The sequence below is a fragment of the Lissotriton helveticus genome, chromosome 9 (assembly GCF_964261635.1).
Source record: "Lissotriton helveticus chromosome 9, aLisHel1.1, whole genome shotgun sequence".
In the NCBI taxonomy this organism is placed as follows: Eukaryota; Metazoa; Chordata; class Amphibia; order Caudata; family Salamandridae; genus Lissotriton; species Lissotriton helveticus.
Window position 1 is genome coordinate 222,993,411 of NC_136070.1, and position 21,804 is coordinate 223,015,214.

General features: G+C 47.9%; 1 protein-coding gene across 1 annotated transcript in view; it reads left to right on the forward strand.

Moving 5' to 3' along the window:
* TOGARAM1 (TOG array regulator of axonemal microtubules 1) overlaps positions 1-21,804 on the forward strand; it is a 778,500-nt gene that overhangs the window by 738,827 nt on the left and 17,869 nt on the right. Inside the window, exon 21 of the mRNA XM_078659754.1 lies at positions 14,987-15,073. Coding sequence (XP_078515880.1) covers positions 14,987-15,073 — 87 coding nt within the window. The remainder of the gene's footprint in view (positions 1-14,986; positions 15,074-21,804) is intronic.

Below are 21,804 nucleotides of genomic sequence, written 5' to 3' on the forward strand. Positions count from 1 at the left end.
GTCCACCTGAGGAAAGTGTTAGAGGCCCTGCAAAAGGCAGGCCTCACTATCAAGGCCACAAAGTGCCAGATAGGGCAGACACAGGTTGTGTACCTGGGCCACCTTGTAGGTGGAGGCCAGGTTCAGCCACTGGAGAGTAAGATACAGGCCATCAAGGACTGGACTCCTCCAATCACCCAGACTCAGGTTCGAGCTTTCTTGGGCCTGACTGGGTACTATAGGAAGTTTGTCAGAAATTATGGGTCCATAGTGACCCCTCTTAATGACCTGACAAGCAAAAAGATGCCAAAGAAAGTTCAGTGGACAGCAAGCTGTCAGAAAGCATTCAATGACCTAAAGCAGGCCATGTGCACAGCACCTATCCTAAAGAGTCCAGATTACTCCAAGCCATTCATTGTCCAAACAGATGCTTCTGAGTTGGGTGTGGGGGCTGTTCTGTCTCAACTGAATTTTGATGGTAATGATCAGCCTATTGCTTTCATTAGTAGGAGGTTGACACCCAGAGAGAAAAATTGGTCAGCTATTGAGAGGGAGGCCTTTGCTGTGGTCTGGGCCCTGAAGAAGCTGAGGGCCTACTTGTTTGGCACTCACTTCACCATTCAGACAGACCATAAGCCCCTCTTGTGGCTAAATCAGATGAAGGGTGAAAACCCCAAACTGCTTAGGTGGTCCATTTCCCTACAGGGGATGGATTTTACAGTGGAGCATAGACCTGGTACTGATCACAGCAATGCTGATGGGCTCTCCAGGTATTTCCACTTAGGGCAAGAAGACTCACCTGGTCAAGGTTAGTTTATTGTCCCAAAGTTTTGGGGGGGGTCATGTAGGAGAGTAGGGTCTGCAATCCTATGATCACCCAGATTTTTGCTTTTTGCTGCACTGGTTTACGACTTTCCCTGGCTGTGGGCCTGCTAATCAGACCCACAGCCTAGCTGTTCTCTCTATCCAAATTGTACTCAGGTACTGAATTGGCACTGGGCCCTCTCCAAGTCCCTGTACCCAGGGCTGAGGTGTACCCAGAGGTCTCCCAGGGGCTGAAACATGTATTATGCCACCCCTGGGCTGACTAACTAAACTGACACAACTTGCTGCACGACAGCTGGGGCAAGGTGGTGTACTCACCCTTTGCTTTAGATATAGTATACCTATATCTAACCCTAAAATGGACACACAGATCTCCTATCAGTCACTCCTATGGCAGGCCTTAACAATCCTGAAGGCAGAGTGCTTGGAATCGTGTGAGATGGTGCTCTGGCATGAGCTGAGCCTGTCTGCGGCTTTCGGGATCTATCCCTTAGCCGTTTCCATGATATCGCATACCATATACTCTTAAGTGCATTATAATCCTCGCGGTTATATGCCAACTCTGGTATCGCTTTATCAAAACATGTCGAGTAAGGTGTCATACGAATTGGAATACTAACCCCTCGCCAATTCTGGCGACGGGGTTAGCATTCCACCCTTCTAGAGGGACACGACATGTATGTAACCCCTAACCCCGGTTAAAGTCAAACAGAGCCTCAGCTCCACAAAATGGATGCTGCCACCGAGACACAAGTCTGCCCTCCTGCTGCTGGGAGTCCTCCCAGAGCAGGAGATAAGGACAAAGGGTTTCCTGCCAGGGGCGGTGCCAGCACCGTCCCAGACAGGGTTTTGTGTATTGTAGGTAGGCAGGGCTTTAGAGGAAGGTGACTGCACGAGGCACCCCGGTGCTCACTGTGCATAGGCTGGCTGGAACCAGTTCCAGGGTCACTCCAGACCCTGTGCTGGGGAAAAGCCCGCCAAGGAAGTGGGTGTAACCACCCCCCTCCTAGTCCCACCCCTAGGGCAGGACTTAGTCGCGTGCCAGCCCCTTTTTACAGGATAAAGGTAGGAACTGGCCCCCTTCCAAATCAGATCATCTTTGAATCCTGAAACTACTTTCCACGAAAGGAACTCAAGACTTCTTCCTAAGATTTCTCCCTTGTGACTAAGGAGTAGTCACCCTGCATCCGCAGGCACCATCTTAAGAACACTGCGGTCTGCTGCACGTCTCTCCTCCGGATCAAGACTGCCCAGCTCGACGAGAACCGGCTTCCCTGGCACCTCTGACCTCTACCTACATCATCAGTCACGCTGAGATTCGTGGGTGTGACGAGACTTCGAGGGACCGGCCATCTTCAAGACTGCACGACTTCTGCACAGCAAGCCCGCCGAGTAATTTCCTGGTGAGTGCTTTGGGGTCCGAGAAGCCCCGACCCTGAGCAGCTCCAGCACCGAAGTGCAGCCTCCCAGCATCTCCACGATCTGCGTGGGGCCCTTCTGCTTTTTGCTGCTCACCGCGTTGTTTGGCTACTAGCCCGCTGGCTTGTGGCCTTCTGAACGACGCCCGACGACATCACTGCTGCTAGTCTGGTTGCTCCAGACTGGCCCTTGCTCCCTTCCAGAAGAGGAGCACTCCGGACCCTCCTGGTCCACTCAAGACGCCATTTTGAGTCCACCGCGTGGGCTTGAATTAGCCAAGGCGTGTTGCCCAATCCTGGGTAACTTCGACGCCGACAGCTTCATTCATCGTGGGACAGCTCGCCTCTCCATCCTGGTCGCCGACAACGCCTCCTGGTCCGTGAGTTCTGCAGAGCCAGCGTCGCCCACTCACCTAGTCGAGGTGACTTCGCCCGGTGCCATCCTGGTGCCCACTTAATCACTGGCTAGTGATTCAAGAACTTGGTCCCCTCTGCTTTCAGGTTTTCTTCTTCCTTGATCCAGGCTTGGATCCATCGAACTTTCCTTCACTGGTCGCCTGCCAGCAACTTCCTTCTTCCAGGCTCCTGGTCCGGCAACGAGATTCCCGACGTCTTTTCAGACCTATGCAGCTGCAGCCCCTGGGCTAGGTAACTTCGGCACTTCGGTGTCCCAGCATAGCCTCACTATCCTAGGGTCAGGATCCACTGTCGTTTTCTTCCTACCAGGTCGGGTTCGCCCGTGAACACTAACTTTGCCTTTACTAGCTCCCATAGACTTTGTCCCGCATCCCGCGTGAGAGTGCACACTCTGCACCCGAGTCCCCTAGGTCTCCTAGAAGTAATCTAACGATTCTATAGTCAAGTCCTAGCGAGTCCAAAGCCTATTAGTACTGTACTTACCTGCTAGTAATTTCGCATTCCACTTTTAAAGTATATGGTTTTTCGTGCCCCTCGGGCATTTGTGTATAACGTGCTAACTTAAGTATTTTCGTAAGAGTTTTGTTGTGTGCCTAGCACCCTGTCCTCATAAAGAGTACAGGGTTGTTGTGATTCTAATAAATACACTGTTTATTTTCATAACACTTGTGTGGTGTCCTTTCACTGGGTGTTCAAGGGGTAATGTGATGGTAAAACAGCTGGCTTAACACGCCCTCTAGAGTCTTAGCCTTAGACTGCTCGTATCCATGCTACTAGGATAGCTGGTCTATAAGGTTGACTTACAACCAATCATCAATAAGGGTTGTTTGGACTGATATATAGTGATCACTAGAATAGTGAGCACTGCACATCAGGCCAACTTCTCACAGCAGGGTTGGCATACACCTTGTTAGTTTACATTTGGCTGCGGTTGCACACATGCAAAACAGAGAAAATGGGACTTTTCAAAATACCTTTAATTGAGGGTTTTCAGAAGAGGGTGACTCCTCCAGTGCCAGCCTGGAACTTGAACATGACTTATGGGTCCTCTTTCTGTGCCACTAGATTATATTATTCTGACGTGCAGTTGATGTCCTGGAAGGTACCCTTTCTTGTTACTGTCATCACTCTCATGAGAATCGGTGTGTTGCAAGCACTAACTTTGAAGGAACCTTTTATTCAGGAACATATAAATAGAGTGGGATTAACAAACCAGAGATTTCTTCAACAAGTTGCATCTCCCTTTTATCAAAACCTGACAGTTGTGGCATATTTTCTTCCTACGCCCAGAGACTGTGGCTGAATAGGCTTTTCACACACTTGATGTCAAGAGAGCTCTAATGTACTACACTGAAAGAACTAAAACGAAGGACAAACCAACTTATCGCCTTTCCAAAACCGTATACAGACAATCCTATTTCGAAGGATGTTATCTCCAGAAGGATTGTCATGTGTATACAAAAGTGCTATGCTAAGGTTAAGCATACATTACATGTAATGCCTCAAGCACATCCCACTCAAAAGAAGATATCTTCTGTGGCCTGTTAAAGAACATTCCCATGGTAGACCTATATGAAGTTGCTACCTAGTCGTCCCCACACATTTTCCAAATATTACTAGGTGGACATTCAAGCCTGCCATAAAGGCTTTGGTTGGCCAAAGCATTCTGATAACTAGATTTTAAATATCTGCATCATTTGCTCACTAAACACTATTTAGGGGAGATACTGCTTTACATTCTGTGCAGAGCATGTATGTCTACATCAATACATGCTACAAACTGTAAATGGTACTTACCCTGTGAGAATCTGCTCATAGCTTGTAGTGCTGTAGATTCACATGCGCCCTGTCTCCTCCACGGAAGCCAACATATTTTAGATTTCCTGTCCCTTCACAATGCACAGTACATATGTTTTGTACAAGTTCACTACATTCCACCGGAATTACTGATATGCGTGGGAAAAACAATTAAAGGTGAAGTCTGTCATGGTACATTGTGGTACATCATGGTACATGGTATGTGATACATCTTTAATACTATCAGAACCTCCCTCCGCGCTCTCTTTATTCCACCTTTGTTTACCTGATGCTCCACTGATCAACAATCAAATGTATCAGGAGACCACCACATGTTCAGGAGCACCATGACACCAACGACGGAAGAGAGAGGAACTACAGCAGAAGAATGTTCAGAAAGTGTACAACAGCAGAGTTTGTCACAGAAACACAGCAGAGTCACAAGGAGTGGATGAAATACTTTATTCATTCCTTAAGATGACAACCCTTGCACAATTTCTGCTGTCTTTGGACGGAGAGGATTAGATTGTGCTCCTTGACCTACAGGATGCATACTTTCATGTGCCAGTTCTGCAGAACGGCAGGAAGTATTGCCATTTTGCAGTGGGTGTAAGGTCACTGCCAGTTCTCTGCCCTCCCTTTTAGCCTTACATTGACCCCTTTGGTCTTTGCAAATGTCATGTCCATCTTCAAAGATGTTTGTATTCCTCTACCTGCTAGTGCCGGGCCACCTGTGGTTTTCAATGAGTCTGTTGGGATGGAATGTGCCTTGCATAGTATATCGGTGTACTCCCCCACCCTGATTACAAAGCTGCACCGTAGCTTGTGGGCATAAAACTACCTGTAAGGTCTGTCTTGTAACCTGGAGAGGTACTGCATCCAGTGTGCCCTCATAGAAGGCGGAAGACTACTAGTGTCCCTGTCCTGGGTGTAGCACATAAAGCCGTGGTGGCAGTGTATCATGTTTTGTGATTTATAGTGGAACAGACTTTATCTGTGTCAATGAGTGTGTTTCCTACAGCCCTTCTGGTGTAAAGTTCCACTGTTTCATGAAATCCAAAACCTTGCACTGACATAGCATGGGTATGTCAAGTGTATTTGCGTGTACAGTGAGCCTGTGATATATGCTTGGCAGTATGATTCTGTATGTGAGTCTCAGTACTGAAGCCATTGGGATCTAGTTTTGATATGCCTGACTTATCATGGCATAAGGCCAGCTTCCCGAGACAGTGAAGTACTTTGTTGGCATTCCTGTAGTTGGTAACTAGTCATCCAGATACTGAAGGCGAGGAGAATGAAGACCGTGCTACCCTTAGAAATTCCATAAAGACTTTGTTCACAAGGGGCTGCTGATTAGTGGTTCCTGAACACTGCTATTTACTAGATGGTAAGGGTGAAGGGTGAAACAACATTTTTTTGTTCAAGGAAAGGAAGATTCTTGGCCAAAACTGTTGTTTTGTTGGTGACTGATTACTGCCTCAGAAATGATGGCAATGGTTCTGTCGGGTGGAACCCGCTATTTCTTATACACATAATTCAATTATCTGAGTTATTCTCTACAATTCTCAAACGTTAATGTCAGAGCAATTTTATCAGTAAGGAACACACAAAAAACAAAAACCAGGTTGATGGGTATTAGGTTGTTTTACATAAATTGCATCATTCATATATACCCACACATTGATAAAAAGCTGTCAACAAGGTGAAGTTTTAAGGTGAAAATGTGATCAAGTGACATATTGTGCTCAGTGGTACAGTTGAGTGCGTATTATGTACAAGGTGATTAAAATATGTACAAGGGTAGAGGAGGCCAGAGTGGAGCGAAGAAAACAATGACACTGCTGCTTTATCCAAATTTAATATTTTGCAAGCAAAGCCTTGATCTGGACCAAGAGGTATCGTCGACGTTTCAACCCAATCTATGCACTATTGAGTAGTCAATGCAGGTCTTCATCAGGACTGTGGTAGGGGAGAGGGATGACAGCCTATAGATAACCAGAGTAAATACTGGTTAGCTGAACAAGTTGTGGCTCGAGTCTGTGTGGTGTTGGCCCATCATGTTAATTCCAGACAATTAGTCAACATGGAAGCGGCAAGAATAATTTATGATAAGTCCGCTTTCCGGATTTTCAAAAGCGCACACAGGCGCGCTTGAAGTGAAGTGGTTAATTCAGATTACTCCAGTATTGGAACTTTCATAGATTCCCATTGCTTGTATCATTCCCCGTCGTCGGACTGGGAGCCTCGGTAATAATAAATATATATATATATATATATATATAAATATATACTTAGGTAAATACACCCTCATAGGTGTAAAAAATAAAAAATTAGGCCTAGGCCTCATTATATTTTGTAGCCTATAGGTGTCCTTATGTAAAAAGACCCAAACTCACATTAGCAACCAATCAGATTAGCCTCACCCTGTGGAACCTTCCTGAGAAAGCTCAGAGCCTCAGATTTTCTACCGCATCGTTGGTGACAGGGAGTCTCCTTAGAGCTCTGCTCTAAATTCTACTTTGAGGTATTATTTAAGCTGTTTTTTGACAGGATTTCTTTGAATTTCTACTATGGCTGATAAGGAAAAGAAGAGCCTTTTCAGGCATTGTGCCACTTGTGGCAAAAAACGACTTTATACTGAGAATAAACACAAGGACTGTATATACTGTTTATACCCTGACCACAAGCCAGAGGGTTGTAAGATATGCAGAATGATGTCTGTTAAGACCCTTCGGGTTCGTGAAGGAAGGTTACTTCTTTGGCTCAGAAAGTTGGAAAAGAAGGAGGAAGTGGTATCTAGTGACGAGGAAGATGCCAGATCATCATCTTCCAAGACATCTTTGAAGAGGGGTGTACCATCTGTGGAAGTTTCATCTGAACCCCCCTCAAAGGCTATGCGTGGGACCTCTGATAGGTCTGGCAAGCCCGGGCCTAGCGAATCTCCTCACGAGAGTGTAAAGGAGAGGGAAAGGCAAGCACCTCAGGTGCAGAAGGCAAAACTGGATGAGGGCTCGGCTGGGCCTTCACTTCAGGAGAAAGTTTCTAAGTCCTTCAGAAAACCAACTGTAGAGGCTTCAACAGTGGTCAAAAAAGGCTCTAAAGCCTCTGTGGTGACTTTGTCTCCTCAGACGTCGACGAGCCATCCATCGACGACGAGGATGACGACGACGACGACCTCGACGACGATGCCGTCGACGAAGACTGGGTCGACGACAGCGTCGACGACGATGACTACGTCGACGGTTACCACCTCGTCGACGAAGACAATTCCGTCGACGATGACTATCCCGTCGACGGTGGCAATCTCGTCGACGACGACGATCTCGTCGACGAGGGCGAGCCCGTCGACGATGGCAGTTCCGTCGACGATGACGAACCCGTCGACGATGACGAGCCCGTCGACGATGACGATCCCGTCGACAGTGAAGTTTATCTCGTCGACATTCCCGTCGACGACGGTTCAGGCTATGGAGACGCCGTCGACGGCAGGTGATAGAGAGGGCGCCAGGAAGAGGAGAATAACTCCGGATATGACTTCACCTAGAAAGGTGTCATCATTACCCCCAGCCCTATTGTTGGACGAGGATGAGTACTCGGAGAATGAGATGTATGGGGATGCATATAGTCCATCTCAGTTGAATCTGAAATACCACGATTCTGACCAAGATGATGAGTACTATTATAGGCAGGAGCCGCGACAACAAAAACAGGTTGCATACCAGGAAACTCAGGCACAGCAGGGCACGGTTACAATGCCTATGAGTCTTTTGACAGTCTTGAGAGCAATGCTGGAGGAGTATAGAAGCAGACAAGGGTCGCGACCAGTGGAAAGTCAGGCGCAGGTTCAGCCACAGGTGATGGCAGTTCAATCTGTACCTCCTTCACAGGGGGAAGAAGAGAGGGAATATCCTCGGCAGACACAAGTCCAAGATGATACCTCGGATGAGGATGACCACAACCAGGATCAGAATCCTGATAATGAATGGAACCAGTATATAGCACAGGATCCGGCTTCTCCGGTGCCGGACCCGGTAGATTCACCTCCGGCGGATGTGGGAGGTTTCTTCAGCTTGATGGAAAGAGCCACGGCACGCTTTAAGCTAACCATGCCGGCAACATCTACGGATTGTTTTTTGTATGATTTTAAAGAGGCATACCGTAAGACAGTGCGTTCGATTCCCATTATAGAGCACATTTGGGAAGAAGGAAAGAAGGTGATGCAGTCTCCAGCGACGGTCATTCCAACTCTTCCACGCTTGGAGAAAAAGTATAAAGCTCCGGATGACAGTCCCGCCTGCTTGATTGGACAACCTAGACCAGACTCGGTCATATCGCAGGCGGCGCAGAAGAAATCACGGAATCCTTCGGCCACCCTCACAACTCCACCGGACAAGGAGGGTAGAAGGTTAGACAACGCTGGAAAGCGATTTTCGTCTATGGCTAGCTTGCTGGTCAGGGCGGCCAATGCCTTGGCGATTCTAGCAAGATACGACCGCCAGATGTGGAGTGATGTGGCACACTATGTGGACCTGCTGGCGGATGACCCTAGAGCCGAAGCACAGAAACTTCTGGAAGAAGGACAACGGTCTTCTTCGGAAATGATTGATTGCGCGATGGACATCGCCACCATTTCTTTCCGTGCTCTGGGCAGCGCGGCTGTTCTTCGACGGCAGGGGTGGCTACGAGCGACTTACTTCCGACCAGAGGTCCAAAATAAGATTCTGGACTTGCCCTTTGATGGGGACATGTTATATGGGAAACATGTTGATGACACCCTACAGGGAATAAAGAAGGACACAGAGACAGCAAGGGCTCTGGGGAACCTCCAATATAGAAAGACACCATTCCGTGGAGCGAGAGGAAGAGGCTTCACTTCGCCAAGAGGTGGTTATCAGCAACAGCGATACTCGCAGCAGTCGCAGTCGTACAGACCGCAGTACGGCAATCAATATTATCAGCGACAGTCACAGTCTCAATCTTTCTCTCGTCAGAACGCTCGTGGACGTCAAGGGCGTCAGGGCAAAGACGCTGGCAAGCGTCAATAGCGGCCTCCTGACTCTGCCAACTGTTCCTCCGCTTCTGGGATCTCCAGTGGGCGGCAGGATATCTCAACATCTGAGCAGCTGGGAAGAAATAACATCGGATCAGTGGGTATTGAACATCATCCGACATGGGCATACGCTAGAATTCCAGGAATTTCCACCTACAAGAGCTCCCCACGCCACTACTTCAGAACATCTAAACCTTCTGCAATTGGAAGTTCAACAAATGCTTCAGAAGGGGGCGATCCAACGTGTTCCCCTATCACAAAGAGGAGAAGGTTTCTATTCAAGATTTTTTCTGATCCGCAAAACGAAACTAAAGTGGCGTCCGATCCTGGACTTAAGGGAGCTCAATACCTATCTCGTAAAGCTGTCGTTTTGGATGATTTCACTCCAGGACATATTGCGCCTCTTGAATCCAGGCGACTTCATGGCTACACTAGACCTGGAAGATGCCTATTTTCATATCCCGATCCATCCGGCTCACAGACGTTTTCTTCGCTTCACAGTAGGCAAGAGTCACTTCCAGTTCATGGTGCTCCCATTTGGATTAAAGTCCGCACCTCGGATATTCACAAAGGTGCTGGCCCCAGTAGCAGCTTTTCTGAGAAGACAGTCGCTGGAAGTATTCCCGTACTTAGACGACTGGCTGCTGAAGGCACCAAGCTTCCAAGAGGCAACAGAAGCAGTGAGCACATGCTTGAGCCTCTTCATTCATCTGGGTTTGCAACTCAACAGAGAGAAATCGGTTCTTCAACCGGCAGGTACGGTGAAGTTCTTGGGAGCGATACTCGATACTCAGGTGTGCAAAGCCTTCCCATCGGAAGAGAGACAGATGAAACTCATGTCTTCAGCCGCTCGGTTGCAGAAGAAAACTTGGATGACAGTCAGGATGTACAAATATCTTCTAGGGTCGATTTCATCCTGTATTCAATTGATTCCGCACTGCAGGCTGCGAATGCGCCCCTTGCAGGAGGAACTGGACCTTCAGTGGAGACAAGTGGAAGGGTCGTTCGACGACAGAGTAATGGTCACCCAGCAGATGAAACGGACGGTTTCATGGTGGATGAAGAAATCTCACCTCGCAGTGGGTCTCAGTTTCAGAGCAGCACCGGCTCCTCGCGTCATTACCACAGACGCCTCCCTTCAGGGTTGGGGAACGGTCATGCAAGATCTCCAGGTCAGTGGCCACTGGACACCAGTAGAACGTCGCTTGCATATCAACGTTCTGGAGCTAAGGGCTATTCGGTTGGCAATGTTGGCGTTTCTTCCAAGGATTTCAAATTCTGCCATCCTGGTGCGTACGGACAACACCACCGCAATGCATTACGTCAACAAGCAGGGAGGCACAAGATCGCAACTGCTTTCTCAGGAAGCCCAGCTGCTGTGGGAGTGGGTGATCTCACAGAACATCACGCTTGTGGTAGAACACCTTCCAGGGGTATGCAACACGAAGGCGGATACGCTAAGCCGCCTGAGGGCAGTCTCACACGAGTGGGAACTGGACAACACAGTGGTCAAGGACATCTTCTCCCGTTGGGGAACCCCAGCGATCGACCTGTTTGCAACACCGAGGAACAAGAAATGCCGGTGTTATGCGAGCAGGGAACACCATCGAGGGTCGCTGGGGAATGCCCTTTTGATGTCTTGGTCAGGCGCATTTGTTTACGCCTTTCCGCCATTTCCCCTGATTCCTCGAGTCCTCAAGAAGCTCAAGTTGGACAAGTGCAGGATGATACTAATAGCGCCTGCCTGGGCTCGCCAGTTCTGGTACACGGAGTTGCTTCTTCTATCGGAAAAGCGGCCCATTCATCTGCACCCCAACCAGACCCTTCTATCAATGTACAACGGCCAGGTTCTCCACCCGAACCCGAGCTCGCTTCAGTTGACAGCTTGGCTCCTGAACACAGAGAGTTTAAGGATTTAGACATTTCAGAAGAATGCAGGAACATTTTGTCACAGGCACGAGCTCCTAGCACTAATAAGACATATAGAGCGAAATGGAAAAGGTTCTATTTATGGTGCCAGAGAGAAGGAGTGCATCCATTCTCATCAACTCTTGACATACATTCTATCTTTGGCACAGGCAGGTCTGGCTCATGCTTCCATCAAGGTCCACTTGGCAGCTATTTCCAGGTATAGAAGAACAAGATCGGGCCCTTCTCTACTATCAGCAAGGATAATAAAGCAATTCCTGAAAGGACTGTTTAGAGTTTTTCCGCCAGTTAGGCCCCCACCTCCGGTTTGGCACTTGAATGTGGTCCTGGCTCAACTGATGAGATAGCCATTTGAGCCAATACATAGGGCGGACCTGAAGTTCCTATCATGGAAAGTGGTCCTTCTTCTGGCACTCACATCTGCAAGGAGAGTAGGAGAACTTCAGGCTTTAACTATCAAAGAACCTTTCTTGCAGTTCAAGAATGATACATTGATCCTACGAATGAACCCCAAGTTCATTCCGAAGGTACCGACAGACTTTCATCTTAATGAACCGGTGGTTCTGAATTCTTTTTTTCCTCGGCCTTCCACTCAGGCTGAGAGGACACTTCATTCTCTGGACGTTCAGAGATGTCTGAAATTTTATCTGCAACGCACAGCTGGATTTCGGAAGACGCCCCAGCTGTTTGTGGCTTTCGGAGCCCCAAGAAAAGGATTTCATTTGTCAAAGCAGGGAATTTCCAGATGGATATCGAGTGCGATCCGTTTCTGCCACCAGGCGGCAGGCAAGCCGTTGGAAGGACGGGTGAAGGCGCACTCCACAAGATCGATCTCATCGTCAACAGCGCTGTTTGCTGGAGTATCGATAAAGGATATTTGCAGAGCGGCCACCTGGAGCAGTACTCACTCATTCACGAGGCACTACTGCCTGGAGGCGGCTGCAAAGGGGGATTCGGCTGTTGGACAAGCAGTCCTGAGAAATCTCTTCCAGTAAGAGGTGAGCTTTCCTCTCTTCCCTCCTCCTGTTTTTTCAAACATTTCGTTTATTATGCTATGGTTACTGATTTATTGTTGTTATGATGTATAATATCATTGGTTTATAATGGTTCTATAACTATGCACGAAATGTTTGAGGTATGCTAACTGCTATCTACTCTGATACAAGCAATGGGAATCTATGAAAGTTCCAATACTGGAGTAAGAAACAAGTTACTTACCTGTAACTTTAGTTCTACAGTATTGGTAACTTTCATAGATTCCCATGCGCCCACCCGCCTCCCCTGGGAAAGCTCACTTCTGGGCTAGGTGATTATGTGGCAAAGCAACGGCTACGAAAATCTGAGGCTCTGAGCTTTCTCAGGAAGGTTCCACAGGGTGAGGCTAATCTGATTGGTTGCTAATGTGAGTTTGGGTCTTTTTACATAAGGACACCTATAGGCTACAAAATATAATGAGGCCTAGGCCTAATTTTTTATTTTTTACACCTATGAGGGTGTATTTACCTAAGTATATATTTATATATATATATATATATATATATTTATTATTACCGAGGCTCCCAGTCCGACGACGGGGAATGATACAAGCAATGGGAATCTATGAAAGTTACCAATACTGGAGAACTAAAGTTACAGGTAAGTAACTTGTTTCTTCACTTCTATCAAGGTTTCTTCAGTGGCGAGTTAGGAAGTTTGGTTGCTGAAAGCGTTGGCAGGTATGAATCCTGTCAAGCCGCTGCAGTTCGTCAGCTGACTTGTTCAGCTAACCAGGATTTACTCTGGTTATCTATAGGCTGTCATCCCTTCCCCCAGCACTGTCCTGATGAAGACCTGCATTGACTATTCAATAGTGCATAGATTGGGTTGAAACTTCGAAGAAACCTCTTGGTCCAGATCAAGGCTTTGCTTGCAAAATATTACATTTGGATAAAGCAGCAGAGTCATGGTTTTCTTCGCTCCACTCGAGCCTCCTCTTCCCTTGTACATATTTTAATCACCTTGTACATAATACGCACTCAACTGTATCACTGAGCACAACATGTCACTTGATCACATTTTTACCTTAAAACTTCACCTTGTTGACAGCTTTTTATCGATGTGTAGGTATATATGAATGATGCAATTTATATAAAACAACCTAATACCCATCAACCTGGTTTTTGTTTTGTGTGTGTTCCTTATGGATAAAATTGCTCTGACATTAACGTTTGAGAATTGTAAAGAATAGCTCAGATAATTGAATTATGTGTATAAGAAATAGCTGTTTACACTCGACAGAACCATTCTTTTTGTTTGCACAACTATACCCAGGCTCTGAGGGGCACAGGGTCACCCCATTGTTCATTGAATTTCAGAAGTGATGGCAGCCAGGTGCTGAAAACTCACACTTGATTATGCCCTCTGGCTTGGAGAAAGCCGCAATGCTACTTGCTGTGAGGAGCAGTATACACAAAGGGCTGAGAAGCGCATTTGAAAGGTCAGCTCCCCGAACTGGTTCTGAAGTGGTCCTCTGTTTGGAAAAGGTGTATAAAAGTAAAGTGGAATCGCCTGCCACCCCCACCCCCACCCTGATTTCTTATTGGCCAAGAAAGGGAGAGCTCTGCTGAGTTTTAAGTGCGCTCCTGTGTATCCAAGGCCGGTGTCTGCTTGGCAGTCAGTCTTGTAGTCATGACGAGACATCATCTGAAGGCTGCTGTGGAGGTGAGGGTTGGTCTAGTGCCTAGAAGCCTGTCTGCCTGCTGAGGGAGGGAATGGAATGAGTGTGCCTAGCATTGCAGGAGAAGCCCAGCGCTAGGAGCACTCAGTGAAAGTGGACTGCATAGGAGAACAAAGTCAAGAGTGACTTGTAACTAGATTGTGTCTCCCGGTCCCTCTGCATGGGTCTTGGGTCAAACCCTGCCCCCGATAGTAAACCAAATTAAGGGTTTCTGTGTCCGCTGACAGCAGTTGTGGGCAGCGAGCTGGACCAAAGGTTCATCATCTCCCTGCCCCCTTCCAAATCACTCTCGAGATCTACCACTTTTGCCATGTGCATTTTACACCAAATGACATACGCTGCATTGGGAGCTCTGTGTATTGATTCTGTTACCATTTTAATTGATCTGTAACACTTCATAATCCTGCTGTATTGCATGTCGACTCTGGACATTCATGTAATAGGAAACATATACATTTTTGTTATCTGTTAATATAATCAAATCTATGCGTAGCATTTTTGTAACCATGCTTTGGGCAGCAAAGCCAAATATAAGGGGACTTGGTGTACATGTGCGCATATAGTACATTTAAATATTTTTTTCTCTGAATGGCTCTCTCACTGTCAACATTAGGAGAAATTCGGATAGTGCAAGGTGTAATTTCCAGTTGTAGTATTCCTTCATTCGGAGCTGCAGAACTTCAGAATATTTTTTTAAGAATGTATTGTTTTCCCCTATACAAACGTTGTCATGTTTTCCCTGGTTAAATATATTAGGGTGCAAAGGAACATTGTGTGATACCTACAATTTCTTTCTTTCACTGCAGTACACATTTTTCACGATTTTGGCAAATGTGTTTTATTTTTATTTTCTAGACAGTTATCTGCTTCTTCCAATCGTATGTTCGAAGGCTCAGCATCTAAGTGGAAAAGCCAAACAAGACATGACTGAAAGGCTTGCTGGTAAGTGTTAATATTGCTGTTTGAAATTTTACTTCCCATACCCATAAACTAGCCTCCTTTTATTTTTGCAAACTTTCTTCCTCAGTCAGTCTTGAACAACTTTGTTTCTATGCATTTCCCACTGACTGAACAGGCTGAAGTTGCTAGGTCATATCAATGTGCTTTCTTTTCTCATTCCCATCGTTGAATAATCTAAATTTACTTTCATATGATGGCTGCAAAAGCTAACAATATTGCATTTTCTTTAACCAGCAAAGCAGCAGCGGATTTTGCACACTTTTGAGTGAATAAAGATTTTCAGTGGGTCTGAATCAGTTATATAGAAATTGGTAATTCATTACTCTTTTTTATTGTTATGATCTTCAAACTGTATATATTTTTTCTTTCGTAAAATATAGGGGGTCGTTTTCTATAAGGCCCAGGATAACTGGTGCACCAGGAAGACACCAGTTCATAAAAACTAAGCAAAATTTTTCAGAAGCACATTGTACACAAATATTCATATTATGTGTCACTTCATAAGTCTTATCAATTATACTGACTACCAGTTTGTCCAGTTACAAATGGGAATCTTTCATTTTCCTATTCATAGTGGTTATCCGACGGCACATAAAAAATATTGTTCTGTAGTAGGGGATCTCTGTGTATAGTCATAATCTGAGAATAGTCCCGCCCATATGCGGGGAACCCCGGAGCAATCAAAATAGTCTCTCAAGTCGTCTTCTTCTGCAGTCCTGCATAGACACTTAAGAGAAAATAAAAGACAAATAATGCAGCCTCACATTAACAAGGCTACTTTGGCTAGCACTTCATCCAGAAGTGAAAAGGATAGCCAAATAATATCATTACATTTTACACATTTTACAGAGTTTCACCACACATATAGAAACTCCCCTTCACAAAAATCCTTTGCATGATAGAGAGGAAGGGTTGGACAGACAAGCCTCATAGGCTGCCATTATTTGTCTGGAAAAGGTATACCGTGCCTTTAAGGAACCCTCCAGAGACCCTCGGTATCCCATGATGCACAGCCAAAGGCAAGTTACTTTCAGTTCTTTTTTCCGGCTCCTGCTAGCAGGACCCTGGAGCATTGAGCTCTACCTTTTTGGGTATATCTTCAATTTTTGGATGTTTTTCAGTAAAATTTGTGTTTCACTCGACGTCTGGGGTCTTCCTCTTCCAGTTGCTGTCTTTTTGACCAGTTTTACCACCTCTAACTTGTCGAAATGCCAGCTTTATTCGACAAGTGCCCTGAGTGTGGTAGGAAGAAGGCCAAGTCAGACCCCCACAGAGTGTGCATACTCTTTCTGCCTGCTTCTCATGTACCTGCCTCCTGTGATATTTGCCATTCTTTCTCCAGGAGGACCCTGCGTGACAGGGAGAAGATTTGTCTCCAAGGGCTGGAGCAGAGGAGACATCAAGAAGCAGGTGGGACCTCTGGGCATGGAGGGACTCTATCTTCATCCGCTGCCCTGCATCGGCCTCTGGGGGGCTCCCCAGGCAAGAACAGGCCCGGAAACGGCACCGGTCTCGGTCGACGTCGAGGGCTTCGACGTCGGCGTCGAGAGGTATGACTACCATCTGTTCCCCGTCGCTCGAGGGCTCTGGGTCGAAGCCGAGGACGCCGAGACCTCAGATGAGGTCGATGTCAAGGACTTCACCGGCGTCGACACACCATCATCGTCGTGCTGAGTCCCGAAGAGGCAGGCGCTCACCGTCGAGGTGACACTGCCATTTGCCTTCAACGACGACACGAAGATCGACGTCGAGGAGACGCAGATCGACGTCAAAAAGATCGACGTCAAGATGATCGACGTCAAGAAGATCGACGTCAAGAAGATCGACGTCAAGAAGATCGACGTCAAGAGGATTGACGTCAAGAAGATCGACGTCACGAAGATCGACGTCAAGAAGATCGACGTCAAGAAGATCGACGTCAAGAAGATCGACGTCAAGAAGATCGACGTCAAGAAGATCGACGTCTAGAAGATCGACGTCTAGAAGATCGACGTCTAGAAGATCGACGTCTAGAAGATCGACGTCAAGAAGATCGACGTCGAGGAGAGCCACGTCAAGGAGATCGACATTGAGGAAGGAAAAGTCGATGTCGAAGAGGAAGTCTACTCCCCGGACGGGGTCTAGTGTGGTGAGCATCTCTTCATCAGAGAGTTCCCGGCCGTCGCAGCGCCGGCGTTCCTCCTCAGGAGAGTCTACATCCACAGCACAATCGCCGAGGCCTGCTCGTAAGAAGAGGAGAGTACTTCGGTCTCCGGACTCTGATTACTCGAGGATCTACTCGCCCACAAGGCCTAGGACACCTACTCCTCCACCACAACAACTTCCTCCTCCTCCTCCGCCTCCTCCACCTCCTCATCCTCCTCTTCCACCGAGGCCTCTACAACCGAGGCCTTTGATTCCGGCTCAGCCACCTCTTCTTCTGCAGCAGCCGGCAACCGAGGTCACAATCACGGGGGAGGCATTGCTCTCGCAGTGAGCGTAGATCTTCAACCAGGTCACGACATCGTCGTTGTAGAGAGAGGTCGCGGTCCAGGCATACCAGATACACTGACTCCGACAGTGACAGGAGGTATTTGCCTACTTTGTCTGGCTCTCCTCCAAGGAGGGTGTCGCCAGTGGATGACATCGTGACGTTTCAGGACGTGCTCTTGAGGGGAGCATGGAAGTTGGGGATAGCACTGACAGTGCCCACCCTTTCCAACTCTGTCATCTTTGAAACGCTACAGCGTAAGCCCCTGTCTCGCCCTTTGGTGCCAGGGTTGGAGGAACCGGCCATGGAGCTGTTCCTGAGGCCGGCCTCGGTGAAGTCTGCCCCATCCAGGCTTCAGAAGAAGTTCAGGCCCCTGGATTCGATCCGGCGTTTCTGAGAACGGATCCTGCCCCGGATTCGGATATTGTTACAGCGGCAAAGAAGCAACACTCTACTGCTCCTTCGTCAACGGTCCCTCCGGACAAGGAGAGCCGTCAAATGGATTTGGCAGGGAGAAAGGTCTGCAGTACGGCAGCCACTTCTATGAAAGCTGCTAGTTTGACAGCACTGCTGGGTCGGTATGACCGCTCCTTGTGGGAGTCCCTGCAACAATTCATTGAGCTCCTCCCGAGGGACAGAAGGGAAGATATTCACGAAATCTTGAATGAGGGCATGATGGTTTCCAACAAAGTCATCAGCACGGCTGCGAATGCCTCTCTCCTGGCTGCTCACGGGTACTGCCATGGAGTAAACTTGAGACGCCACTCCTGGTTGCGCCTTACCTCTCTTAAGCCGGAGGCGCAGCAGCGTATTGCCAACTTGCACTTTTCGGGCACTACCCTCTTCGGGACTCATGCGGATGAGGAGATGGCCCGCATGAAGGCAGAAGTTGAGACGCTCAAGGCGGTAGGTTTGGAGAAACCAAAGGACCAGCGGAAGTCTTTCTGCCCCTTCCAGAGGCGCTATTCCTCCCTACGATTCCAGCGAAGGCAGGGTCGCCAAGCTGGCCAACAGCAGCAGCAGCAACAACAATATCAGAGGCAGCCCTTCCAGAAGCGTCAGAGGGTTAGAGGCGGTCAGCAGGCCTCATCGGGGAATAAGGGCTCGGCTGGGTCGAAGCCCTGAGGGATTACTTACCCCTCATCTGTTACCCACTCCGGTGGGGGGAAGCATTCAGAATTACCCGGCAGAGTGGAGAAAAATCACTCAGGACAAGTGGGTGCTGAATATTGTTTGCAATGGATACAGTCTTCGTTTTGTCAGCCCTCCTCCAGTTATTACACCGGTTCGCTCACAATACGAGCTACGCGAGCTCCCAGCGGAGGCTGATACCCTATTAAGAAAAAGGGCAATAGAAGACGTCCCTCTGTCTCAAAGGGGAAAGGGTCTATACTCCAGGTTCTTTCTGGTGCGCAAAAAGGACAAGAACGAGTTCAGACCCATTCTGGATTTGCGACAAGCAAGCAAGTGGATCCGCAGGGAGAAGTTTCACATGTTGTCCTTGCAACAGACTTATCCCCAGCTGCATCGAGGAGACTGGCTTTGCGCAATAGATCTGCAGGACGCGTACTTCCATGTACCCATTGCACAGAAACATCAGAAGTTCCTATGCTTCCTAGTCAGCACCAACCACTATCAGTACACCGTACTTCCGTTTGGTCTGAAGTCTGCACCCAGGACTTTTTCTAAATGCATGGCAGTGGTGGCGGCACACCTGAGAAAGAATAAGATGTTTGTCTGCCCGTACATGGACGACTGGCTGATCAAAGCCTTCACCTTCCAGGAAGCACAATTTCATTTCAGCAGGACGGCTGTTCTGTTGAGCCAACTGGGTCTACAAATCAACATGTCCAAGTCTGTTCCGACTCCTGTTCAGTGTCTGCAGTACTTGGGAACCTCCATCAATACTCTCAGAGCAAGCGTGTGTCCTTTGGAGGAGTGACGCTTATCGATCCTTCGGAAGGCTCAGACTCTCATGTCCGTTTCATCAACGATGGTGAGGACAGTGTCGTCTCTCCTGGGGTCGATGGCTTATTGCATCTTCCTTACAACACATGCACGCCTCCACATGAGACCGCTGCAGGAATGTCTGGAGGATCAGTGGGACCAGAAACGAGGGAGCTGGGAGGACAAGATCACAATGTCCCGCAATGCTCAGCAGTCGCTGAAGTGGTGGTGTTCAACAGAGAATCTCCTCAAGGGTGTTCCATTCCCCAAGGACATTCCAATACAGACCATTGTGACGAATGCTTCTCTCCAGGGCTGGGGAGTGCATTCGGACCATCTGCAGATCCAAGGAACGTGGTCCCATGTGGAGTCCTCGTACCATATCAATTTTCTGGAACTCAGAGCTGTTCACTTGGCACTGAAGGCCTTTCATCTGTCCTTCCAGACCAACTCCCTGCTTGTACAGACTGACAATACAATCACGATGTATTACCTCAACAGGCAGGGATCCTCGAGATCACGTTCACTGTCTCAGGAAGCGCAGGCGATCTGGCACTGGCTGCTAGCCAGAGGACTGACGATAACCGCTACTCATCTACCAGGTGTGAGAATGCTCAGGCAGACGCACTCAGCAGCCTCGTTCAGGAGAACTACAAGTGGGTTCTAAACGACGAGATCCTAGGAAACATCTTCGAAAGACGTAGATCTGTTCGCCACCGCCGAAAACAGCAAATGCCGAGACTTCGCCTCCAGGTTTTACCAACCGGGGACTCTGGGGAATGCGCTATGGATCAGCTGGTCGAACAGCTTTCTGTACGCTTTTCCACCCATTACCCTGATTCCGGCAGTGCTTATCAAGCTGTCTCAATCCAGAGCGCGAACGATCCTCATTGCTCCGGAGTGGCCTCGACAGTGGTGGTTCACAGACCTACTCCACCGGTCTCTCCAACCCCATTTGTGGCTTCCATGTCGGCCGGACCTTCTAACGAAGTTCGGGGGGCATATGGTGCACCCCAACCTCTCATCGTTGAGTTTGGCGGCATGGCTCCTGAGATAGTACAATATGGACGCTTGAACTTGCCTGACAACTGTATGGAAATACTTAAGGAGGCTAAAAGGCCATCCACCAGGACTTCCTATGCCTACAAGTGGAAGAGGTTCTGCATTTGGTGTACATCCAAGAACGCTGATTCTACCTCCTGCAAGGAAGATGTCATCCTTCCATACCTCTAGCATTTAGCTCAATCTGGCCTTAATTTCCATTCTATTAAGGTTTACCTCGCAGCATTAACTGCATATAGGAAATGCCCTTCACAAACATCCTTTTTCCAGATACCTGTAATTAAAGATTTTTTGGAGGGTTTGAAGAAGGTGTTTCCCCCCATTAGGCGTCCTTCTCCTTCATGGGAGATGAATGTGGTGCTGTCCAGGTTGATGAAGGAGCCTTTTGAGCCTATTCATAAGCCTTCTCTACAGCATTTGTCCTGGAAGGCGGCTTTCCTGGTGGCTATTACATCAGCGCGCAGGGTGAGTGAGTCTCAGGCTTTGTGTTGTCAAGAGCCCTATACATATTTCATGCTTCCAAGGTTGTCATGAGGACTCACCCTAAATTTCTCCCAAAGGTGATATGTGATTTCCATGTCAACCAGACAATCACAGTACCGACATTTTTTCCAACATCCCTCCTCTCTGGCGGAGAGGTCCCTTCATTCACTGGATGTGAGGCGGGTGTTGAAATTTTACCTAGATAAGGCCACGGACATTCGTAGGTCAGATCAGTTGTTTGTGAATTACGGTTCAGTCAGGACTGGCCTTGCTACCTCCAAACAGTCCATATCTAGGGGGATTGTGTCCTGTATACAACTATGCTACCAGAAGGCTAACAAGGCTCTAGGGGGTAAGCCTAAGGCTCATTCAACTAGAGGCAAAGTGGCTACTACGGCTTTGCTACGTAATGTTCCCATTGCAGACATCTGTAGGGCGGCTACGTGGAAGTCTGTCCACACATTTGCGAAGCATTACTGTCTGGATTCTGATGCCAGGACAGATGCGCAAGTTGGGCAGGCTTCGCTGAGGAATTTATTTGCTCAGTAAGGATTTTTTGTCTTAGTTTTCTTCCACCGCTGGATTTGGTTTTGGGATGGGCTTGCCATTCTATTCACAGATTATGAATATACACAGAGATCCCCTACTACAGAAGGAGTAGTTTCTTACTTGTAACTCCAGTTTCGTAGTAGGGGTATCTCTGTTATAGTCATAAGCGACCCACCCTCCTCCCTGGTGGAAGTAAACATTT